This window comes from Aspergillus welwitschiae (genome assembly GCF_003344945.1).
Source record: "Aspergillus welwitschiae strain CBS 139.54b unplaced genomic scaffold BDQ94scaffold_35, whole genome shotgun sequence".
Lineage (NCBI taxonomy): Eukaryota > Fungi > Ascomycota > Eurotiomycetes > Eurotiales > Aspergillaceae > Aspergillus > Aspergillus welwitschiae.
This window is the reverse complement of record NW_020798729.1, coordinates 229,471-246,096: the sequence shown is the minus strand read 5'-3', so window position 1 is coordinate 246,096 and position 16,626 is coordinate 229,471. Positions and strand designations below refer to the sequence as shown.

At 49.8% G+C, this 16,626-nt stretch overlaps 8 protein-coding genes across 8 annotated transcripts; 6 read left to right on the top strand and 2 right to left on the bottom strand.

Annotated features, from left to right (window-relative positions):
* Window positions 1–309: 309 nt before the first annotated feature.
* Window positions 310–1,560, bottom strand: BDQ94DRAFT_150195 (uncharacterized protein). Its single transcript, XM_026767536.1, has 3 exons — window positions 1,378–1,560; window positions 1,112–1,325; window positions 310–1,012 (listed from the first exon to the last, which is right to left on the bottom strand). The coding sequence occupies exons 1-3, from the start codon at window positions 1,405–1,407 to the stop codon at window positions 933–935; spliced, it is 324 nt and encodes a 107-aa protein (XP_026622697.1). The 5' UTR covers window positions 1,408–1,560; the 3' UTR covers window positions 310–932.
* A 1,845-nt stretch (window positions 1,561–3,405) lies between these two features.
* On the top strand, window positions 3,406–4,577 carry BDQ94DRAFT_150193 (uncharacterized protein). Its single transcript, XM_026767535.1, has 2 exons — window positions 3,406–3,805; window positions 3,863–4,577. The coding sequence occupies exons 1-2, from the start codon at window positions 3,685–3,687 to the stop codon at window positions 4,516–4,518; spliced, it is 777 nt and encodes a 258-aa protein (XP_026622696.1). The 5' UTR covers window positions 3,406–3,684; the 3' UTR covers window positions 4,519–4,577.
* A 1,294-nt stretch (window positions 4,578–5,871) lies between these two features.
* BDQ94DRAFT_182207 (uncharacterized protein) lies at window positions 5,872–7,330 on the top strand (the record flags this gene model as incomplete). The annotated part of the gene is made up of 2 exons (XM_026774083.1): window positions 5,872–5,893; window positions 5,929–7,330. The coding sequence occupies 2 exons, from the start codon at window positions 5,872–5,874 to the stop codon at window positions 7,251–7,253; spliced, it is 1,347 nt and encodes a 448-aa protein (XP_026622695.1). The 3' UTR covers window positions 7,254–7,330.
* A 46-nt stretch (window positions 7,331–7,376) lies between these two features.
* BDQ94DRAFT_182205 (transcription factor domain-containing protein) lies at window positions 7,377–9,997 on the bottom strand (the record flags this gene model as incomplete). The annotated part of the gene is made up of 6 exons (XM_026774082.1): window positions 7,377–7,822; window positions 7,922–8,166; window positions 8,224–8,649; window positions 8,704–9,630; window positions 9,712–9,805; window positions 9,859–9,997. 6 exons carry the CDS (start codon window positions 9,995–9,997, stop codon window positions 7,422–7,424), a joined length of 2,232 nt encoding a protein of 743 aa, XP_026622694.1. The 3' UTR covers window positions 7,377–7,421.
* Window positions 9,998–10,337: 340 nt separating this feature from the next.
* Window positions 10,338–11,590, top strand: BDQ94DRAFT_182203 (NAD(P)-dependent alcohol dehydrogenase; the record flags this gene model as incomplete). The annotated part of the gene is made up of 3 exons (XM_026774081.1): window positions 10,338–10,527; window positions 10,590–11,392; window positions 11,444–11,590. 3 exons carry the CDS (start codon window positions 10,338–10,340, stop codon window positions 11,588–11,590), a joined length of 1,140 nt encoding a protein of 379 aa, XP_026622693.1.
* A 523-nt stretch (window positions 11,591–12,113) lies between these two features.
* Window positions 12,114–12,699, top strand: BDQ94DRAFT_173678 (GFA family protein; the record flags this gene model as incomplete). Its single annotated transcript, XM_026772208.1, has 3 exons — window positions 12,114–12,272; window positions 12,336–12,535; window positions 12,594–12,699. The coding sequence occupies 3 exons, from the start codon at window positions 12,114–12,116 to the stop codon at window positions 12,697–12,699; spliced, it is 465 nt and encodes a 154-aa protein (XP_026622692.1).
* Window positions 12,700–13,091: 392 nt separating this feature from the next.
* On the top strand, window positions 13,092–14,219 carry BDQ94DRAFT_161917 (cupin domain-containing protein; the record flags this gene model as incomplete). The annotated part of the gene is made up of 3 exons (XM_026769461.1): window positions 13,092–13,338; window positions 13,430–13,745; window positions 13,784–14,219. 3 exons carry the CDS (start codon window positions 13,092–13,094, stop codon window positions 14,217–14,219), a joined length of 999 nt encoding a protein of 332 aa, XP_026622691.1.
* An 874-nt stretch (window positions 14,220–15,093) lies between these two features.
* BDQ94DRAFT_161916 (fumarylacetoacetate hydrolase family protein) lies at window positions 15,094–16,164 on the top strand (the record flags this gene model as incomplete). Its single annotated transcript, XM_026769460.1, has 4 exons — window positions 15,094–15,349; window positions 15,404–15,537; window positions 15,628–15,819; window positions 15,889–16,164. The coding sequence occupies 4 exons, from the start codon at window positions 15,094–15,096 to the stop codon at window positions 16,162–16,164; spliced, it is 858 nt and encodes a 285-aa protein (XP_026622690.1).
* Window positions 16,165–16,626: the final 462 nt, after the last annotated feature.

Genomic DNA, 16,626 nt, shown 5'->3' with positions numbered 1-16,626 from the left:
GACACACAGGAACTAGTCTAGTTAGTGGGTGATGAGCACTTGCAGCAGGCGTCCGATGGTTCGTGCCATTGCATCTGATCTGTCCAACGGGTCAGGAGGAGCCTGGTGCATATGATACGGAATGCGGGGATGGCTCGATCCGGACAATTAGGCATCGGCTGCGTGTCGGTCCTGTCTCGGGCTATTAGGAATGGGGAGGTAGTCATGGGATGTATCCATCTGTCTGCCTGTCGGTCAGATCCTCACGGGGCACCTGCAGGGGGTTATGTGGGTGCGGTGGTGGTGCTGGGGGTGGTGGTGATGGGTTTCATCCAAACCTCGTCGAACAGGTTCGATCCGCCAGTCATGTTGTGCTGATTAGATTGGGTTTGGTGAATTGGGTTCATCCCTCGTTTGATCGCGGCTTTCATGACCCCGTGTGGGTGGAGTCAGTCGGGAACGAGTGTCTACAGTACGAGTCTACGGCAGATCTTCGTCTCCTGAACCATACTATCTACTCGATATCATTTTGCACATTGGTGAGGATGGATGACCTTGGGGTGTTGTTTCACATGTCTTCATTAGGATTATTATGTTACTCATCTGACCCAGTCAGTCAGGACTAATCAATACCGAAACCGGCCGTGCCTGATTCTCCCTTGCTTCCCATGCCCGAAACTCCTCGCTAAGTCCAACCCGAAAAGAAAACTCCCAGTGCAACCGGTGACAAGAAATGTAACAGACAGAAAGGAAATGTCTCAGAGAGTGATCCAGCATGCTGGACAATTGATGAGATGATGTTGGTGATAAACAAATGAAACAACCGTCATGCCAGACGGGTATCGCTCAGTAGCTATGCAAGAAGTTGGTGGTAAAAATCGTCGTCAAAGAAAAGTCGAAGAAAGGAAAAATAAACGAAGATTAAAAACACGAATGTAAATGAAGGAAGGCATTCAGGCCTGTCGGCGACGTCGCAGTTCGTCGCGGTTGAGTAGTCGCCGAATTCGTGACACAATGCGGCAGGCTGTGGAGTCTGCGCAGACGTTAGCGTGGCTCATATGCACCTTGTCTGACAGATCAGACTGGTTGGATTTGAAATCGGAGGCAACCGATGAAGGACAGGTGCACATACCACTGTTCCTGCGTAGCATTGACTTAGTCGAATAATGCTCCGACGCTTCGTCCACTGAGAGACTGCTGTCATATCCAGCGTAATGGTTGGCCTTGCACCACGGGTACTCGTCGGTTTGGAGCTGAAGAGCCACGACGTGTGGGTAGAGTGTCCCGAGAGGGTAGAGGATCTCTTCGGTGGAAAGTTCGCGCTTCATCTCGAAGCTCTGGCTAGTCTAGAAGGTATCAGCAATTGGTCTTCCATTCCACTGGAACAGTGTCACTCACATAAGGCTCGTAGTTGGTGCGGTAAGGCATGGTGAGCGAGGTAGCGACAGACGAAGTGTGATGGTAAAGGGTAGATAGTGTAGTTGAAAGAGTGGTGGATGAAGAACAATTTCAATCAGTTGCACTGATCAATGCTATTATACACGTTCTGAAAGAGACTTTGTGATGGATAGAGAACGAGTGTCTTCCGTCCGGGAGAAACCTTGATGGTTATATAGCATGAGATAGCGAAGCATGCTGTGGTGGAGGGTGACGGTCAGCCACTCCGTCCGTAATCATTTAGAGTGGGGAAGCTTCAGCGCATGGCAGGGTGACCCTGATTAACGCTGGGCTTGGCTGGCCTAAGATTTCCATTTTTACTATTTTCTTTTTTTTCCCTTTAATCTCTGCAGCCTCCATGGCTGGCGGGCATGTCCACTGTGATGGATCTAATCGCCCGAATGATTTGAGTTTTAGCGGCAGTCATGATCTCATCATATCATAAGCCTGCGGGACTAGCGAGCCAGTGATCAGGAAAAAACTGGGACAAATCTGACTAAATCTGACTAGCGTCCTGACGAGCTGGGCCATGTCGGTCCGAGGAGAGAGGCTACGATGAGCGGCTATCCCGATCTCCCAAGTCTAGAATAGACATCCCAGCAAGCAGGTACCTACGAGCATTGTGAGCGCCCACTGAGCGGTTCGGCCAGGTTCGGTCATCTCCACCCGTCAGGCACGCCAGGTCTGTCTAAACCAGATGAGGAGTAGACTCGAAGCAGCGGCTGAGGCAGGCGAAGGCGGTGGACCCAGGGTTAGCGTGGACGCCGGCCTCAACACGACGCTGGGTCAAAGTCTAGGTTAAGATCAGACTCGGACTGGCTGGTCGCTGCTGATCGACGTCCAATCCACCGGTGTGTCCGATGGGCGATGGGACGCGCTGGCAGGCCTTAGTTCCCTCCCTCCCCCCTCCATATCCCCTTGCATATCGAGAGTCAGGCGCATCGGATCTCCTCCACGTTTGCAGTTCCTGGGGGGTTGCATATGTACGGTGACTATGAGGGTAAGAGCGAGCGCATGCCTGTACCACCCAGGGGGGTGTTTGCAATCACCCGCATAAGCCAAGGTCATCAGGACCATGTGTGAGATTGCGAGAGTTACTACTAGTAGGTAATCATGTGTCATGATTGCGTCGTCTATGGTGCGGGGATGCCAGAGGAGCTGTCACAGATCGGTGTCGACTATTGATTCTCCATTGACTGGGGGGGTGTGAAGAGTGGGCAGAGTAGTCTGGGAGACAACAAGTCGTGGTCGAGGTTAGTCCAGGTCGCCGACGACCAGGACCACCACACTTGGTTTGCGAGCGGTGGGCTTTGACCCAGGACATGGGTAACTCAAGAGTCACTAGATGGGAGACTTGCTAAACTCACACGGTCGCATTTTAGTCTCTCATTGGCGCCGGTCGCTTTATTAAACGCAATCAACGATAGATTAAACCATGGGTGAGCGGGCTGAGGGGGAGGAGAATAAGCGAAGGAAAAGCAGACCCCGGTGTTCTTGGCCATTCCAAATCCTTTGTGTTAGCGTCGCTGGGGTTGTCCAGGTTCCCGGGATTGCAAATGTGGTTGCAGAGAAACAATGGCCATACATCATTGAGGTAAGAGAATGGCTACTAGTAATAATCTGGTATAGTAGTATCGAGTATGAAGCACTAAGAACTTTTTAAGACATCCAGGATTGACTTTGTACTCAGTAGACTACTAGTTCCAAGTCTCCCCTGCGGTTCCTGGGATATATGAAGGCGGTGATTGGGTCGCGGTGCCTGAGCAGTAACCCAATGCGGCAAGACGGTGTACCTCAGGCTCGGGTTTCACACGGCCTTACAGCCTTAGGCCGGAGTAGGGCTGCACAGCCACTGCGACCCACATGCGCCACATTACGAACTATGCCACTAGTCCTATCATAGTATCACCGTGGCTCGCGTTCTGTGGCTGGAATGCTGTGGCTTGACCCATCCCCGTCAATAGCAGCAAATCCGTGATAGCCTCAGATCCTCGCATGGGCAATAGTTTGCGCGCCAACTCCACCTGCCATGCGGATCCTCGTGAACTTGCTCCCACCGTTCTTGGGCCTTGCATTTCCGCATGCTAATCCCCGATTTTTATCGGTCTGACCGTCGTTTCCCAACATGGAGGAAAGGAGGAGTATAAGGAGGGCCTACCCTCGTGCTTGAGGTCCACCAATTCACCAAATTTTTACCTTCACCCAGATCTCACTCCCCTATTAGAAGTCCATAGCCTGTCAATCATCATATGTCCTTTCACCGTGGCCATGAACACGAACATGCATATGAATCTATCTCCCTCCGGAAAAGACTCAAGGGCAACTTCACCTCCCTACGTCGAATTTCACGATCCTTTCTCCGCCGCATCTCTGGCATATCAACCTCAAAGTAAGTCCACTGATAAGTCATTCTATCGCCGTGAAGCCATGCCAACCCCTTCCGCAGAACCTCTTTGTCTTAACATGGACACTGAAACCAGTCCTGGTAGACCTGAGCCTCCGGCCTTAGCTGTTCCCATGACACCATCATCTCCAAGCTGGCCTGTCCACCCAGAACCTTGTCAAATTCAGGGTCAAACCTTTATGCGCACAGGCACGGAAGAGGTTCCCGAGCCTACCTCGGACCTTTGTCCGGACCTCCTTGACTCCTGGTACCCGAGATACCTGGCATGCACGCAGTTCTTTGTTTCCTATGCGCAGCATACCCCGACAGTGCAGTCGCTGGCCGCATTTCTCAACATTCGACTTCCTTGCCAGCAGTCAGGGGCCCAAACAACCCATCCGTCATTACGCGCTTACATTCGGCGCCTCATTGTAACAGCACAGGATAGTCCTGCTGTACTGAGCGCGTTCTTCGGAGAGGATTGGGTCGGGGGAGTGGGGAGCATGATCAAGCAAGAGCGGGTGAACTACTTGTTTACGGCAAAGAGCGGCGGGTGGGCGTCGACAAAGGCGGCGTATGACATTCTGCCGGACGAACAAACGCCATTTTTACGGCCATTGCGAGCAGCAACAGAGGAAGAGTTACGCGAGGCGGAAGCGCGCTGGAGTGAGTGGTTGGCGATGGAGGATTGGATGGTAGGATCGCGCAGTCCGTGGTGAATGTACATTAGCTATGATGGTTTACGATGATGAATCTCCTATGTAAAAATATATTTCCTATGTTTGTTTTATTTATTTTCCTGAGCTTCAGTTAATTTGGCAAATTGGATCACTACTATACTTCATACCATGTTCATTGTATATTTTATCTACTACTACATTCGAATCAATATACATCGCACTCCCAACAACAACAATATACTCAAAGCAGCTACATACTACGACTCTCCATCCACTACACACATAATCGTCCAAGTTCCAAGACATGCGTCGATCTCTCCGCGTAAATCCCGACGACTCCATAATCTACGCGATTTCACAATTCCAAATCACAACCCCATAGATTAATTAAGCTACACCCACATCTCCTTTACCCAAACGGGCATGACGACGACCCGGGAGCATGGGACCTGTCAAAAACGCGACCGACACCGACTCAGGAGAATTCTCCTCCACACAAAATGCACAGAACAAAGGAAAACAATTCCATTCAGGCCCACATGGTGTCGTTGCCCAGAAAGATGAAATCTCTGCTTCAGCGTCAGCCAGCCACCAGCTCTCGCAGTTGGCTACCAGCCGGAGACTAGACATGCGACGGAGGCAGCACTAGGGGGTTTTAGTTCGTTTCTAGACGGGATAAAAATAATCGGGCGCAGGAACCCGGGGGTTAAGGATCGATGATGCTGTCAGGGTAGAAATTTTTCAGACTAGACTAGATAGACTAGACTGCATCAATAAATTAACTCTTATTTTAGGAGATTTAATTTTTAAGGTATGCTGTTGATGATGTTGTTTTGTTGTTTCAATGCACCGCCACATCGGGGAAGTCGGGGTCCCCGACGGGAGGAATTTTGCACCCTCACGGGCTTGCTTGTTTGTTATCTATCCATCTAACTAGTATCTATCGTGCTCGGGAAGAATGACAAATTCCTCTCTTAGCTTATTAACTATCGACTACTACAATCCCTTAAGCTATATCATATTTTCCCCCCAATTGGGTTAGTTGACGCCTTCGGGCACGTCCGAAATTAACGACTCGTCATATTCAGCCCAATTTTCATGACTCACGCCCTTCAATTAAGGTAACCCGTCAAAGTTGTCATTTTAGAGACTGTTGACACGGACATTTTCCATCTCTCGCGTGGTGATTTCCTTCCATTCTTCCATTGCATTATCAGAATTTCTCCGTCTGGCATCTCTTCCCCCCCTGCCACTACCACTCACCATTCCTCCTGAGTACTAGTCACTTCTCCCTATTTACGGGTCTATATCCACTTCCAGTCGATCAAACAGCCAGCCACCTGCCTGGCACACATGCCAGCGGCACTCCCTTCCTCCACACCACTTACAAGGATGTCAACTGCAACCCGGAATTGTGCCCAGGACGAGGCGGATCCCATCATCCATCAGGCCTGTCGCATCGACGAAAATCACCACATTCTGAATGGACCCAGACCCAGCTGCTTCCATTGCTCCGGTCCCATCTCCCTCACTCGCTGCCCCTGCTCCGCCGTATCCAGCATGAGATCGCCCATCCGTCCCCCACTGCAGTTATCCTAACCACATTCCCGGGTCCAGCTCCTGCTCCTCCCGCCTCGTCCTCAGCCTCGCCGCCAGTCTCACCCTCAGCCTCAGGGGAAGGCCGACTTCCTGTTCCAGAACTAGTCTCTAATCCTGGTCTAGTCCCAGTTCCAGGTCCCCGGGTCCCCGACCCTTCTCCTCCTCTGGCACCTGACACCGCGGTCCCTGCAGCTGCTTCGGATCCTGAATCCTTCTTCCTCCTCCTCCCCTGGATGATCGCCTACGTTGACCTGAGCGCTGGCCGCGAGAATCAAGTCATAGTGTACTCGAGTCTCGAGCGCACCGCCTCTATTCCCTACACTAGCACCTCCCCAGAACCATCATCGTCATCCCCAGAAGACACTCCCGGTAGCTATAGCAATAGCAATAGTAACACAATCCCCATAACCACCATCTCACCCCAACACCACCCCATCCTACGCACCCAACTCCTCTCTCTCCTCCACCACATCAAACAACACCTCCTCCCACCCTACCTCACCACTTTATCCCAACTCCCTTCAACCCAAACCCAACCCCAAGACCATCAACTCCCCCCTCCTCCCCCGACCGCCTTCTTATTCGGAAACCTGCACACGGGCCTCTTCTCCACCCTCCTGAACAGCAACACATCCTATTCTCTCGCGCAGCCAACCTCCCCTGCGGATTTCATTCCGGGAATCAAAGTCCACCGCTTCAGCCAACCCCCTTACGTCAAGTACCTCCTCCCTCGGGAAGTTATCTGTCACCAACCTCGAGACAAGGAGGGGGGGAACTTGCCGCCAGGCTTTCACTTCAGCGATGGCTGCATCCCAAGAGAGAAACTGGGACTTGTGCGGTCGAGGACAGTTATTCCTAGATCGGAGGAGACGCTGGCGAAGTTGAGGAGCTGTGCGGTCTATCGCGATGGGAGTGAGGAGCCGGTTGCGTGGGCGTTCCTCGGTACGGATGGGACCTTGGCGACGTTGCATGTGGAAGAGGAGGTTAGGGGGTTGGGGTTGGCTGGGATTGTGGGGAGAGAGGTGATGAGAAGGGGGATTGAGGAGGATATGAGCCTGAATGATGGGTGGATGCATTCGAATGCGGCGGAGGATAATTTGGCGAGTAGGAGGGTTATGGAGAAGTTGGGGGGGAGGGTAGGGTGGACGGTTTGTTGGTGTGTTTTGGAGGTGTAGATTTGCATATGTAGTAGCAGATTGTATATATTTTAGTTACGATTGTTGATATAATTATAGAATAGACCATTCTCAGCGCAAGGTGATGCTATGAACGTGGACAGTCATCTGCTTATACTGGCCTGGTGAGTATAGCGACAAACTCCATATACCAAGTCTGCCTCGGCATCAAAATAGACTACTAGGCACACTATTCAACCAAGACATATCAAAGAAATCCGGTAAATCCCAAGTATCCAGAACCGCCGCAGAAAGGCCCTCACCCAGCGAGACATCACGTGGCGAGGCAGCACTACCATCACCACCACCACTATTGTTGTTCCCCGCTGGCATAACAGAACCATGGTAATTCCCTCCTCTCCTTTTCATATCAATAGCGGCAGTGACTTTCTCATCCAGCAGCTCAAGCGCAACTATACATCGCTGCGCAGAGGAACTGTAGCTTTGGTACTTGCGGAGAATGTCCAGAGCGCGCTGCCAGGTGCGGGAAATGGAGTCTTCATGTAACTCGGAGAGGATAGCTTGGTGGAGGCGCCCGGCTATTAGGACTGTGCTGGCTGTGTAGATGTCTGGTTGTTTAGTTTCGGACTGGGGTTAGTTTTGTGGATCTTGGATATAGAGGGAACAATGTAGCTATGGCTTTTGTGGGTATGATGTGACTGACGTACAGAGGATATTATACCACCAGGCCGGAAGTAGGCCGATGGTATTAGTACTATTATCCATTGCTAAATTCGTATAGGTCATGTCGATGAGGTCTTGGGCTGATTTTACGCAGACTATGGAGCATTGGAGAGCGAAGCGTTGTGGGAGCGAGTCTTCGGATGGGTGGTATGTTATAGTGGATTGGTTGTACAGGTCACAGTATTTGGATAGAATTGGACGGAGGAGGACCATCCGGATGTGGAGTAACCTAGTAGGTGAAGAGTGATCAGATTTTTATCATTCAGTAGTGTTTCAATGGTTGTACCTCAACCTCAGCACAATTCTCTGTCGACTGATAACATCGTTCGCGGGCAATGGTGTGGATTGACATCGAAAGACTTTCGGAAGGCTCTGAGACCACAGGGTGAGGGCATAGTCGAGCTGAGTCACTGTTACTTGGCCTTCGTGGAAGCTTCGAAAGTAGTAGTTATGGTGGTCTTCGGGTCTGTCGGGTGGAGTGTTGCTATTCGAATAAAGGCTGAGAAGTATATCGTTTAAGATTTCATAAAGCTCCAGACACTTGGCATAGAATGTCATGAAGGAGGGTCGCTCTGTTTCTCCATCTTGAAAGTGTGACTCTGCATCTAGCAAACCCGGGGGTACCTCTTCATCTACCATGGTAGGTAAAGGGACGGCACCAGCTGCTTCTTTCGATATCATGGCTGGGCGTCCTAGCGTCAGTGCGACAACCCTGCAGATCGAATCAGATAGGGTTAAGGAAAATCATGGATCAACATCAACTGACCGATCCATGAGAACGCATCCATGCCACAGTCTCCTGGCGAGCTCCTTCCCTTGACTGCTGGCTAGGCGTGAACTTGTCTCTGGCAGGTGGAGCCCTAGACTTTGAGCGCTGCGAATTGCCATGCCAGTAACCATCCAGCATTGGTCAGCATGATCGGTGCTTTGCAGATACTGTGACATCAAAAGCAAGCATTGAATGAAAGCGGTAGATCCTGGCTGCCACGGGTCAAATTGAATCAGTTGTTTAGCTCGAGAAAAGAAACTGTCGGCCGTTGATGCCCGGTTCTCCGGCTTGATGTTCTCAGATAGTTGACAGCATAGGGCGAATATCACATTGAATGTGCACATGATCATATCTTCATCGCTAGTGGGCCCCTCTCCGTTCCAGATTCTAAGATATTCCGCCGATAGTTGTTCGCGGTCGAAGAAGGGATAGAGGGGAAAAACAAACTCCCAGTATATTTGCATCAGATGGTCGGCCATGCGCCGCGGGGGCAGCACATGGCTGTTTATGTTGGCAGAGGTGGAAGGCCCTTTGGATCTGTGAAGATCAAATAGAGAGGATTGCGGGTTTGAAGCTCCTGATGATGGCACTTCCTTTCCCACTGCGACCCTGATCTGCCGCATGAAGCCCCCAGCACTTGAGCTTCCAAAGAACCCTTGTGTGGGGTATCTTTCATCGGCGGCTACCTCCCCCACCATTGCGTTGACTCCCTCGGCACTGTTTGCCTGCCGCTGGGGACCAGTTGCAGTGCATGGTATGGAGGAAGACAATAGATGTGGGCCGCAATCATTTGATATTGTTTCTGGCTGATGATATGAAGACGGCCCAAGCCCATTTTGCAGGTGAAAGCTCGGAAGTTGCTGGGTTTCAACGCGTTGTGTCTGTGTTGAACGCTGGCGTTGGTTCCGTTGTATCGCAGCTTCCCTTTCCGTGTGAGGGCTGGTCAGTCTTTCCTTTCTTGCAACATTTGATCTAAGTGAAATTCCACTACGAGAGCGTGCATACTTGGAAGAAGCGCTCCTATCAGCGGGGTTGCGCGAGTAGACACAGTTCAGGTCCACCCCATGGTATTCGGCCCGTTCCAGGCAAGGCCCACATGCTGAAAGGTATGATTAATGGAAGACGCTTAGAAATAGATACTACTCCACGTACCGGGCTTTTGGCCATCACACCGGACTTTCCGGCTCCTGCACGTCCCGCAGGCTACTGCAATCTTGCGCCGCTTTGCTTGCCTTGAGGAAGACGTACCTGTAGCCGGAAGGAGGGGAATGGACCAGGTTCCGCGATCCATCTTGCTAGTGTGTGAGTACTTGAGGATTTGACTCTCTTCCGGAGGGTTCGGAAGATCGAAGACCAGCAGGAGACTTGAGGGTTGGATCGAGTTAGGTTCCGTCCTCTCCGAACATCCCGAGTTCCGATCCGACAACCTGCTTTTGCGGGGAAAGAACTAAAACCATATCCGAAGTAGACAACCATTCGGTTGTTTTACGATCTAATTGCTTAGTAAATTTAGATGAATTTTTGGTAAGACGTCTGGGGAAACAGAAAACAGACCCTGTATATCCCCCACTTCCCGCTACTCCATGAATCCAACCCCGCTTCAACTTCCTCCCTAGACTTGCCTGCCCATCATGGTCCAAGCAAAAGCCTTCATTGTCCCCGAGAAACAAGCACCTTTCCAGTCAAATACCGTTGAATTAGACGTATTGCAAAGCGGGGAGGTTCTGGTAGAGCTCAAGGCAACTGGTATCTGTCAAACGGATCTGGTTGTCCAAAGTGGGAAGATTCCCGTCCCCTTTCCCGCCATCCTGGGCCATGAAGGTACGGTTCAGTCCCCTTTAGTAGCTTTCCACGCTGGCAGGGATAATAACATACAAGCCAAGGCGCCGGTGTGATTCGTGCTGTTGGCTCAGCCGTCACGGATTTAGTTGTCGGCGATCATGTGGTTCTTTCATATAATTACTGCAAGACATGTCTAAGCTGCAGAGCTGGCAAGACCTTTCACTGCTCAGATATACGAGCGCGCAACTTTGGATCCCAGAGGCCGGACGGATCGCAGACTGTCATATCCGATGACGGCTTGAAAGGCACCATCAGCACATGCTTCTTTGGCCAGTCATCATTCTGCAATCCAGCGGTGGTTCAGGAAGCGTGTTGTGCCAAAGTGGACAAGGACCTACCACTCTCCGTGCTCTGCTCCTTTGGTTGTGGATTTCAAACGGGTATTGGATCTATATTTAAAGTCGTCCGGCCGATCGAACGACAGGCCCGGTCCCTCCTGGTTTTGGGTTTGGGCAGTGTAGGGGCGGCAGCAATCATGGCGGCAAAAGTCCGAGCCGAAGATTGTCCCGGAATACTTGACACTATTATTGCTGTAGATGTTGCCGACGAAAAGCTGAGTATAGCCTTGGAGCTCGGAGCAACGCATGTGATCAATTCAGCCAAGGAGGATCTGGAACGCCGTGTGGCAGAAATTACCCACGGTCAGGGGATTGATGCGGCCATCGATTGCACGGGTGTGATTTCGGTGGTCAACTCGATGGTCAGTTTGGTGGGTGCTGGTGGAGTGGCGGTCACTGTTGGTGGACCACCGGCCGGTCTTAAAGCGTCAATTGACGTATTTGATATGTTGATCAACTGCAAGACGTATATCGGGTGTCATCAAGGCAATGCATATTCTAAGACTGTAAGTGGGCCAGAACAGATTGGACTGAAGTTGCTCTAATGCACCGTTCAGTTTATACCATTAATGATCGATCTTTATCGAAAGGGACGGTTGCCGTTGGATAAATTACAGAAGACTTATAAGGTCACTGATATCAACTTGGCAGTCAGTGACATGAAAGCAGGGCGTGTTTGGAAGCCTGTGCTTCTCTGGGACTGACGTTTATATTGTTCTATTGAAATGTTTCAAGTGAATCAATCAGATGCTTGTTAGAAGATTAAACAAAAAGGCATTGAAAACGTTCCTTTTATGAAGATCGCAGTGTTCAATTCAGATGACCTACTATAGGGCTCGAAAGGCTTGATAGCTAAATCTTATGAGCAAGCTACCTACATCATCCTCGGTTGATGCCTAGCATGGTAGTACTAACCCCATATCCTAGATTCCTAGAATAAATGATGTGATGAAGTCGTACTCGGTGTCACTTTCCGATTTTAAAGATTTCGAGTCAATTTCAACGACGAACAAGGACATGATGGGGCCAAAAAATTCACTCTTAATACCTTTTCACTACATGGAATATGCTAGCGCTCCTGTATTAGTTCAACCGAAGTCCGGAAGACTCGGAAAGTGCGGCTTCAAGCCTCACTTACTCACGGAAGTAGATATATGACACGACTATAACAAGATTGACTTATTTCGCCCGCCGCGGTCAAAGGAACCTTGGAGACAGCCTATCATCATGATTAAAGCAGGCACATCCGAGAACATGGAAAACAGTACCCTTCACGGAAGCTGTCTATGCACGACAGTGAGATTCAGCGTCCAGGGCAATCCCGAGAAGGTATTCATCTGCTACTGCCAAGATTGTGTGAAGAACTCTGGAGCCCCATACCAGCTTGTACGTATCTCTACTCTCCCCCGGGTTATAAAAAAAGCATTGCCAATAACTCGGATATCAAAGTGCGCCAAATATCATAGAAGCCAGCTGCACATTGAAGGCAGCGGCGACGGATACGTCGGCACCTGGGTTGTTACCAAGACCACCAGTGGAGCAGAAAAACATAAGAAATTCTGTACCCAATGCGGCTGTACCTTATGGACAGTTCCTATGAATCATGCGGGCGAAAATGTCATTGTGCGTGCGGCCCTCATTGATGACGGGTGAGTGCAGCGTTTTGCTCTTCTTTGAATCAGTTTACTGACGAGTGAATCTGCTCAGATTGGAGAGGTTTGCTCCTCAAGTGGAATTCTTCGCTGGGGTGAAGCCATCTTGGGTTAAGAGCCCGGATAATGTTAGATCGTTTGTGACTATGCCCGGTCACTGAGACGTTGTGTATGTAGCCAAATAAGATGCGTAATCTGCTTTCAGATGCAGTAGGTGCCATATCGAGCGTAGGTATAGGTCGAACTCGGAATACACGGATACACCGGCTTGGTAATTCTCTCCATCCCGAGCCATTCGGAAGACGCATGCCTGGCTTCTCCGCTCCTCCCCGCAGTAATCCAGATGTAATTCACCCCCGCGAGTTCCAGAAGAGCGGGTTTACGGCACCATGCACAACATCTCCACATGAACAGCCCAGACTACTACTATATACATGCTCCCACCTTGCGCTAGCATGAACAGAATGGAGCAGAATCAATGTCAAACATCTCTTATCCAGTCCCTTGACATACTTTCCCCAAAGATACCGACGAACAACCAAATAGATCCAAGATGAGTGCGACGCCTCAGCAGACATCTACCTCTCTGCGAGAAGAATTCGAAGCATCCGCCCACAGCAAGAATTACCAACCTCTCTGGACGGTCTTCGGTCAAATGGTGCCATCAAAACCCAATCCCCGCGCCGTGCCAGCTATCTGGCGATACGATCAGCTTCGCCCGGATCTGATGAAATCCGGAACCATCATTACTGCGGAGGAGGCCGAGAGACGAGTGCTGATGCTGGTGAACCCTAACATGGGTATGATGATACCTTCCTCTCCTCTCCCATTATGACTCTTTCAGAGGGCTAAGGTATAATTGTATATACTGACTGATCTACGCAAACAAAGATGCCCCTCACACAACAGACACCATCTACGGAGGCCTGCAGCTTGTTCTTCCCGGAGAAACAGCCCCCGCGCATAGGCACGTTGCGTTTGCGCTTCGCTTTATTATCGAAGGCAATGACGGGTTCACGGCGATTGAAGGCCAGAAGATCCAGATGGAGACAGGGGATGTGATCCTGACTCCTTCGTGGTGCTGGCATGATCACGGTAATGAGGGCAAGGCTCCCATGCTCTGGCTTGATGGATTGGATTTGCCGCTATTTCGACGGTTCCCGGTGAATTTCGCAGAGGAGTACACAGAGAGTCGTTACCCTGCGTTGTGAGTTACCTGTTCCGGAGAAGCTAGAGTGAAAATAGGTCTTGTCTAACTGAAGCAAATTTATTTATTAGGGACACCCAAGACAGCCCCATACGCTTCCCCTGGCGGGACGTGCAGGCTAAGTTGGACGGCGCAAATCTACCATACGCAGTTTATCACTATAAGAGTAAGGGAAAGAGTTATCTTTCTGATACTATCAGTGCTCAAGCGGAGCGGTTGGGTCCGGGTTACACCACTGTTCCTCGGCGGGAGACTTGCTCGTTTCTATATCATGTTAAATGCGGTAAGGGCTATTCTAAGCTTGTAACGGCAGAGGGAGAGGCACTTGAGATAGAGTGGAAAGAGAAGGATACGTTTGCTGTGCCTGCATGGTGTCAAATTCAACATGTATGTTTGTCAGGTGAGCCTGCTTATCTTTTTGCGATTAACGACCGACCCATGCTGGAGTCGTTGGGGTTTATCAGACAGGCTTAAGGTCTGGAATGTGATTTGTGCAGCCTACTATTATTGGGAAGGCACTTCAATGCTGTGTCTGCTGTCTTCTTATATGTGAACAAATTGTAGCTTTCACCAGCTGTTTTATCTTTTAGACTTGTCCAGGAGCATGTATATCATTTCAGCCGTTTTTCTCCTGAACTTGGGGTTTGGCTTTCGTAGTTGCCACCCTTCTCTCCATTAAATACTGTATTTACCCACATCTCAACTCAAAATTCCCATATAGACTGAGATATGCATCAAAAGCATGCGAAACGATATCAGATAAGTGAGTGATTATCTATTTGCATATCACTCGACATTACTACCTATCATTCTATATAAACTATACTTGGTTGCCATGATGTTATTGATAGTCGAGGCTCATTACTTCAACCTAGTTAGCCACTGACTGCTACCAATAATAGCAGAAGAGATAAATCCCTCGGATAACGTAAAAAATAGTGGGTAACTATCCATTGAGTAACCCGGGGTCATTGTGCCAACCTCAGCTATATGATATCTATCAAAAGTTTCCAGTCTTTCCGAACCCCCCGAAAATTAGTAGTATCATCCTATGCTGCCGCCGAGAGGCCGGCTTCATTCGAATTATCCAAGGCTTTATTAGCAAGTAATGATATCATCGATGATCCCGTGTCAATCGGAATGACCGGAATCCACCATATTGAAAAGTAGGTCTGATACATAACGCTACCGATATCCGCGACATTCGGAAGCACGGAAAGTTCGGCTTCATCGGAGCAAACACTCAACTGCCATATATGGAACATACATAAGCCGCCCATACATAATGCCTGAAAGAAAAGAACAAACCATCAAGCACATTGCACGCTACAAATAACTAATCATCACAATGTCCTGGTCCCGCCTCATCCGATTTATCGACACCACCGGAGAAGTATGCTTCGGAGAACCAGCAATCAGCGACATCACGAAACTAACAGAGGAATGCCTCGCTGGAACCCTTTTCGCTCAGGAGTATGTGGGAGACAGCCCTCTCTCTGTTACCCCAGGCTCTCGTCGCTTGCAAGTTAAAGAACTTCTGGGCATTCTTCGACCAGAGGATGTTCCTATCATTCGTTGCGTGGGGTTGAACTATATGGCTCATAGTAAGTGCAGGACTCAGTTGGTACCAGCAGAGTAGGGCTAACTTTCCATTCCAGTCAAAGAGGGTGGCCGCACGCCTCCACCTCATCCTTCTCTCTTTATCAAGCCGAACACCTCTATTGCTTCGTACAATGAGGATATTGCTATTCCCCGAATTGCCCAGGACTCGGTAGATTATGAGGGGGAGCTGGTACGTTCACCGACTAAATCCCTTATTCGATCTCGCATGTCAGTGCAGTGAACGAAAGAAACATCTAACGGCGATTGTTTCCCCAAAAAGACTATTGTAATCGGCAAAACGGGCAAAAACATACCCAAAGAAAACGCTCTCGAGTACATAGCCGGCTACGTCGCCGCCAATGATATATCCTGTCGCAGCTGGCAAAAGGATCCTCTGAAGGCCGGGGGCGTGCCCCAGTGGTGCTTCAGTAAGGGATTTGATAAAATTCGCTCCTGTTGGTCCGGTCTTGGTGTCTCCTAAGGTATACACACAATTTCCCTTTATTAAGATCCTCTAAGTGTCAGTTCTAACGGTAAATAGCTCGTTGGCGCAGCCGATAACCTGCGTCTTCAAACGCTGGTCAACGGCGAGCTCCGCCAGGATACAAACACCAATGATCTACTTTTCAATGTGCCTCATCTTATCAGCTTTCTTAGCCAGGGGACTACGTTGGAAAAGGGGACTGTTATTATGACGGGGACACCGTCGGGGGTGGCGATGGGGATGACTCCGCCCAAGTATCTTAAGGATGGTGATGTTGTTGAGGTGGTGGTTGAGGGGCTGGGTGCGACGAGGAATGTTATGGTTTTTGAGTAGAGGGTTGTTGCTATTGCCCTGCTCAGGCTGATTGTATAGCTGTCTTATGCATTAGTTTAAGGTTTGGGGGACAATCCGTAGATTTATGTACACGGTCCGACATGATTAGTGGAAAGACTTCTCCAGCGTATAGCAGCGTCTCGAATCAGTTACTATGATCTTCACTTTTGACCAATATTATTATTCCCTCATTATATACATCATTGCACTGCACCACAGCACTATCATAGAGATTACTACCAAGTGATATTATATCCTATTCTTATCATCCTCCCAAACCCTACACCCTCCGCTCATCCCATACTCAATCCCAGAATACCGCGGCGGACCTTCATCCCTAGTGGTAGTCCTAGCATCATCATCATAGACAGCAAAAGGACTTTCCGCCTCCACTGTCTTAATCGTCGCCCTCAGGACCGCCCCATCAGCCGTAACAATCATATCCGAGGCCCCATCCCCACC

Coding starts and splice junctions, on each gene's coding strand:
- BDQ94DRAFT_150193 (XM_026767535.1), top strand. CDS start 3,685: ATGAACACGAACATGCATATGAATCTATCTCCCTCCGGAAAAGACTCA. Junction 3,806..3,862: donor TCTGGCATATCAACCTCAAA/GTAAGTCCACTG, acceptor CCCCTTCCGCAG/AACCTCTTTGTCTTAACATG.
- BDQ94DRAFT_150195 (XM_026767536.1), bottom strand. CDS start 1,407: ATGCCTTACCGCACCAACTACGAGCCTTAT. Junction 1,326..1,377: donor GCACCAACTACGAGCCTTAT/GTGAGTGACACT, acceptor GATACCTTCTAG/ACTAGCCAGAGCTTCGAGAT. Junction 1,013..1,111: donor AATGCTACGCAGGAACAGTG/GTATGTGCACCT, acceptor ACGTCTGCGCAG/ACTCCACAGCCTGCCGCATT.